Genomic DNA, 7,047 nt, shown 5'->3' with positions numbered 1-7,047 from the left:
TGAACACCATTAACATGTGTAGGTATATTCAACTATCCACTGAGTCAGGTGTAGTCATGGGTATTTTTACCAATGCACTGTGCAGGTAATATCAATGTTGGTGCGTTTTCCAGGTCGCCCAGTGATTAATTCACTTAACAATGTGAGAGTGACCCAGTGCCTCACAATTCTGTCCTCACAAGTTTGACCTCCAATAACCTCAAATGGTTTTCAGCTTGGATATCACAACAAGCCTGAAATTAAAGTGAATCAGGGAGAAAATCTTTCTTCAATGCAAGTCTTTATTATTTTCAGGCAAGAGCAAAACAGACAGGGTAATTATATGGATTGCAAAAGCATTCAAACATAGCAATGTGAATGATATCTAATCATACCATAAAGCTATTAAACAAATCCCTCAGTAAAATAACATCAATACTGATATTTTTGTGGGTTATAAGGTTAGACAAGCGATGCAGTATGTGTCTCTTATATAGAAGATCAGTGAACTTTGTTAGCCACAGCACAGTTTAGGTTACTTTGAGTATTGTCACTCTCTACCTTATAAACAAGATCACACCACAGATTAGGCTCATCTTCTTTCTTATGAATAGATGTGACTTTGAATTTTTCATATGGTGGTATCAGAACCTCTTTTTCTCTATTTTTAAGTGCAGAGAACTTTGTTATGTCAGCTCCAAAATGGGTGTCAATTTCAAAACAAGTCTTGTCACCAAAACTGACTGTTTCATTGTAGTCCAAAGAGGTGGAGGCAAATCTGCCAAATCGAATTGTTTTTCCTACTTTGATTCTGTCATAAGTGTCTTTGGTCCGTCGATATGTCGTCATAGGAGATTTTTGCTTTTCTTTGAGTAGTCGAAGGGCATCAGTCAATAGAAAGTGAAGGGAATAGTATTGGAATGTGTTGTTCATGTAACTTCCCTTGCCATTGCCAACAGCCTTATTAAAATCAGCGTAAACATTGGGATGGCTGCTTGTGTAGACCCATAAAGCAACTGCATGCTCCTTCTTAAGACCGTCATCCGGTTTGGCCCTTTTCTCTGCCAGCTTCCATCCATCTTTAAAATTTTGATTTGCATTTAACTCCCGTTTAAGGTATCGATTTTTCACCAATCCTGACATCTTTTCAACGCAGCCGTTGAAGGCATCATCAACAGAATCAGGAGCCATGTCTAAAGGCAAGGCCCTCTCAACGTCTATGGTGAAAAGTCTGTGACTCTGTGTAAGGAAGGGAAGAACAAATCAAGTGTTATCATAACACACAGATTATGCAAGTTGAATGCTGTCCAAATCCAATAAATTAAAACATGGGTAAAAAATCCAATCTGTGTTAGGGCCGGTGATGCCTTGTAGAGTTGAGGACCCAAAACCAGACTAAGTGGACAAACGGTAACTAAATAGATGTTTCATGAAATCCTTTTTCTAAAAACCAAAAGTCAAATTCACAATGATGGTACAGGTTGGACACAGGCAAAAGCAGTAGTCAAAAAACAGGCAGAGAAAATCAGGCACAGAGAGCCAGAAAAACCAGGCAGGGGTATCAAGGACTGGACAAAACTCACAATGTAAACAGGCTTGGGTAAAAACAGGAGGGCAAAAAATCCAGGCAGAAGTTCCAAAAAACACTGGGCAAAATCGCAATCCAAAAAACAGGCTGATTCAGAGTCAACAGATCCAAGAAGAGGTTTCAAAAACACACGGCGAAAAAAATCACAAATCTGGAAACAGGCTAGGTCAAGAGCAAAAACAAGCAAGGCAAACAATGCAATAATCATGAACTTATTGCAAGATAATCTAGCAAAAGAGTGGAGATACGGGCAGGGCTTAAATGCAGGGGCTGATGAGGTGAGTAACAGCAGATGAGCAGGAAACAGGCAGGGAACAGGGTAAAACATGGACCGGCACAACCTGGAACAGACAGACAAGACATGCAAGACAGGACACAAGGAAAACATGAACTAGGACTTGGAAGTGCAGGCCTAGACCATGACATTTTGTTTTTTTCTGACAAGAAATTATGTGTGGATTTAGCACATGAGGGCCGATAGGCCTCACAGAGATAGACAATCAATTTTGGATACATAACCAAAAACCAGGATTGTCTTCATAAAAATGGAAACTAAAACCATGCACATACATGATTTTATTCACAGGAGACATGAATAATGAGAAAGAAAATGGACATATTGAGGACCTGATAAACTATATTATTCTATCACATGGTGCCCAAGACAGTACAGTGAAAAAGTTGTTCATACATTGAAATTAGATGACTCAGAGTATCAAATTGATATATACAGCAGATAGAGAAATAGACACAGGAATAAATACATTTGGAAATAAAGCCACTAAATAGGTAAATAAGTAAATAGATGCAGTGCCTTAGTTCTTCTAAACATGCCACAAACATTTTATGATGAGATCTAATTTACTTTGCATTCTAAAGAATTCATTACTCAGAGAACTTCCCTTCCAGGAATTCACCCAAAGTTATTTAGCACAGAAAAGCTGGTTTATTGGTTTTACACATAAATGATACTCGCTGTAACATAGTTTATTTCATATAGTCATAGTAATATTCTTCAATAAATCTTGCTCTCAAAGTCAAATAAGCTCTGTAATTCTCAGTTTTTTAATGTGGATTAAAATCTTTGGAGGATCGGAGAAATGTAGACAAGTATATATTTTTTCAACCTCTTCAGCACACACAAACACACACACAAGTTCAGTTAGAGACTACCTGAACTGTGGCCAATGTAGCTGCAAACATGAAGAGCATCCATACTGCCATCTTCATACTGTTCTGTCCTCTGTGCCTTTATTATGGGAGTAGATGGAAAAAGTAAAAAATATTCACATCATTACATGAGCTAGGTGCTCTTGTCTTATACCAAATAAGCAACACAAATGTATAAAGAAGAGAGTGTATATCTTGTACATGGTACAGCACCAGCTGTATTTGCTAAAAATTGTGCTTTATGCGGACTAAACTAACTTGATAGTATTCACAAAGAATACCATAAATTCTCAGATAGTGACTGGGGCCTTTATTTACCTCAACTGAAGAAAGGCCTTTATCTGAGAGAGGCTATTATTAGAGATATGCCATCATTTAATGCATTACTATGATCTGTTATGAAATAACTCATAAAAATAATGAAATAATGCGTAGGAAATAGGAAGGAGAGAGCTTTGGCAGTCATGTCCCTGAATGCTAATAATCAGCCATTATAGTCCTACAGTGATCACAATCCATGTGAGCCAGAACACTATCAGAATAGTATTTCTGTTAGCCTAAAAAGTGAAACTAAAAGCAACAGAAGGGTGAGCAGAATTACCGTTGTACTGATGTAAATAATGCTATGGAAATATGATGAATTTACCACCTGAAGCTTTCCATAGTTTTTTTTTTGTTGTTGTTGTTTTTTTTTACCCGGCCTGTATTTGCGCCCGGCCTTTATTTGCCAAAACAGACAGCACCCCCAGCTATAATTTGAGACCCGGCCATTATTTATGCATTTACGGTATTCTAATACAGCCTCTCCTCAACTTACAACATACGTAACTTATGACCATCTGTACTTATGACCAAAAAAAATACTCTATACATTGCAAAAAATAAAGAAAAATATGTAAATTTAAAAATTACACTTGGTCATACATTCAGTGTAGTATACAGTGCTGCGCACTGTTACAGATGTGATGAAATTACTGATGTGGAGGCAGAGAAACACAATGCATGCTTAGTCCGGTTTAGCCCAAAGTGCATGTAATGCGGTATACAAGTGTCTTCAATAAATGTTGAGCTCATGCAGTTAAAGTCAAGTCTCTGGATATTCATTATGTGATCATGCAAGAATCATATATTGTTCTTCCATCCCTAGTGGTAGGACGTATTATTGTTATTTTTATTCCAGTTGTTTTTCTAACCCTTTTCTACACCCACAGTTTTCATGAGATCGATTCCAGTACAGTGGTAACAGGTCCGTCCTCATTTATAGTACTGTGCTTTTCTCTCAGTTCTCGCTCTCAGTTGCCATATGAATTCTACATGCCATGCTAACATATGTCTGACTTGCGTCTATTTCGAGATATGACCGGTCAGTCCGAACCAAACTGGGAATGGCTGTAATCTCCATTTACTGTTGTCTATTAGCTTGCCTTGCCGCACGTTGTATGGCAAGGCAAGCTAATAGAACAATTATCTCAGTATGAATACCTGAGTCACTGCAGTGATGAGTGACTGATGTTTTTACGTCACATCATGTATCTTGAGTAGAAGTTGTCGGTGATGCTGCATTTTTACTTCAAAACCCTTTTTTCTTTTGACACCAAAACAGACTTGTCTCTCTCACCTCCCTGTTTAAGTTGGGTTAGGACATTGTATATATGCCTGGTTCTACTTCTCTATTGTAGTCACTCAGACCTGTTTATCAAAAGTACCTCTGACTCCGTGAGAGTGTTGGTTTGCCTCCTCTTGCTGTACATCTGTAAATCAAATGAGTGCCATGTTTGTTATTCATAAAGCCTTATTAATGAAACTCCCTTCTTAACTGGGAGCATACAGCACTCCTACTGAATGAGAGAATTTAAATGTTATCAGCTTCTGCTGTTTTCTCGGCCAGGTCTCTCTTGGAGAAAAGATTGTATTAACATGCAACTAAAGTGGTTCAATATCGTTTAAGTAAAATTACTTACTTTGGTGGAAGTAAACTCCGCTTTGTCAACAGCTGTCCCCAGCTCAGTGGGCTGTAAGAGCATCACTCACCCTCTAGCTTTTATACATCTACAGCAAGGAAGTAACACACCCTGAACTTCATGTGGTCAGACCCGCTGAGTCATTCAGTCATGTAGCAACATGCGCTGGTGGTCAATTGATAAGAGAAGCTGAAACCTGAGGTGGAGTGGTTAGTAAACTAACCATGTCTCAGAAGAAGTCTAAAGTATGGTGGCATTTTGAACTTTTGAAGGACAGCCCTAACAAAGTTAAATGCAAATTCTGTACGCAAGAATTCACTCATCATTCAACAACAACGAACATCGCAAACCACTTGAAACGGGTCAGTAGCATAGCTAGGCGGCCATCGAAAAAGAGACTGAAGACATCTTTCATCTTATCTATCTCAAATCTTAAACTGCAATTGTTTCATTTGTTTATTTATTCGTTTACACTTAAGATTTACGCATTATGTTAAAAGAGAAGTACAGCCTACTAAGCCTATTCTGTTGAAGACCAGAGGTTATTTCATAGCAGGCAATGCCGTGAATTTATTTTAAACTGTTTCATTTGTTTATTCATCTAGGCTACATGTTATTTTAATGTTTAAAGTGAAACTGAAAGAATAGGCTGTAAGAGCTTGATTTAAACAGAAGTAGGCCTACATGTGTGCCGCCTTTCTCATTATTCCGACAACCCCACAGCCCAACATTAGGCCTATATGTCGGCAATTCAAGTAGGCCACAATTCAAATCTTGCATCATATGCAGCTGTATTTTATCGATTTTTAAATGCTCAACAATATGTCCCCATGACTCTGTATGATTTTAATGTGTTAAAGTGGTCAAAATCATCACTGAAACTCATGCTAGTGGATTTTCTGATTGCCAGATAGTCTAGCCTGAAAAAAAGGAAGGAATAGTCTAATATTCCTAATGAACAGCCAAATCTGATTCGACTGACAAAATTCTGAGTCGGGTATAGCCCTAAGTGACTTTCAAAACACTATATAGCATTGAAACATAACTTAAAATCACAAGCAGCTTTTGAAGGTGATCCTTAAAGGGATGATGTTTACATCTATGGTCAGCATATGGCCCACTGAAGTGAACAAGTCGAACGTGTTGTTGTCCCCAGCACTTTTCAAAACAAACTGACGCCCATGCTTTTAACTGTATTTTATCTTACAGCCTACTGTCTGCGGGGCAAAGCGTTTCAGCTGCGGCTTCGCACTTTTTCTCCTCCAAAAGTATTGTTAAGAGCTGCACGATTGTCAAGGAAGCGGATTTTCTCAGAAATAGCACTTCGTATGCATTTCCTGTGGCTCACTGAGGCAAAACAGCCACTACATTTGTGAAAACAAGTTGAGGCATTTAATACTTAATAGATTTTAAGTGAATTGTCCCATTTGATTTAATTTTTTAATGAAGCCTGCACCTACGTGACAGCTGAGATACCCACTGAAATAAAATCGAAGTAACGTAAGCTACTTGATTTTAGAATCAGCATTCTCAAAAGCTCTAGAGGATATGTAGACGAAGACACACTAATAAATCATATTATAGGGGTGTACTTCAAAAACGAAACTATTGCAACGGTCTAATGCCTCGTGTCATATTATGGATGACAGATGACAGGTGCCTGCGAAAGAAACGAGATAGACGAAAGTTCTGGAGATGTACGAGAAAACAGTTTTGTAGATGAAATCTCGTTCCACGCAATAAAAACCATGCAGTGTGAAAGATGTGTGGATTCCTCTTCTCATTCTCCCAGAGAGGAGTCCAGAGATTATACAAGAGTTCGTTAGTCATGCAGTTCAAGACAATTATTCTGAGTGGATTGGAGTGATCAGGGACATAGATTTTCTACTTCTCATCATATAAATTCATCGTGACTAATAACTAATGAGGTGCATGCTCTCCCAGACTTAAAAAAAGGATAATACTCCATGGTAATATAATCAAAATGTTTAGATAAGTTAATTTCTCTCTCTCCATTATCCTGCTCCAGGTTTGAGTTACAGTTTTGTAATATGCTTATTCATACATTGTAACGGATTTGTCCAGAGCTAATGAGTCAACTGAACACTCAGGGGCGGGTTTCGGCATGGGCGACACGAGCAGAAATAAATCGAAATTGTGACATTTGCGCGATCGGTTTTCTGTCGCTAATTTGCACGTCACATCAGTGATATCGTGGGTCAGTCAACCTTATTGGAGCTAAGTGTAAAATGATTTCAGGGGCACTTGGGTGATGCAGCGGAACAAGACACTAGTTCACCAGTTTGTGAAGTTCACTAGTTCACTAGTTTGTGAAGCAGGTAGGCTACT

The 7,047-nt window shown here is 38.4% G+C and overlaps 1 protein-coding gene across 1 annotated transcript; it reads right to left on the bottom strand.

The window, feature by feature from the left end:
* Nucleotides 1–480: 480 nt before the first annotated feature.
* LOC115816052 (ecto-ADP-ribosyltransferase 5-like) lies at nucleotides 481–2,791 on the bottom strand. Its single transcript, XM_030779023.1, has 2 exons — nucleotides 2,741–2,791; nucleotides 481–1,218 (listed from the first exon to the last, which is right to left on the bottom strand). Exons 1-2 carry the CDS (start codon nucleotides 2,789–2,791, stop codon nucleotides 481–483), a joined length of 789 nt encoding a protein of 262 aa, XP_030634883.1.
* Between the last annotated feature and the right edge of the window lie 4,256 nt (nucleotides 2,792–7,047).

This window comes from Chanos chanos, chromosome 7, assembly GCF_902362185.1.
Source record: "Chanos chanos chromosome 7, fChaCha1.1, whole genome shotgun sequence".
In the NCBI taxonomy this organism is placed as follows: Eukaryota; Metazoa; Chordata; class Actinopteri; order Gonorynchiformes; family Chanidae; genus Chanos; species Chanos chanos.
This window is presented reverse-complemented; position numbering and strand designations above follow the sequence as displayed.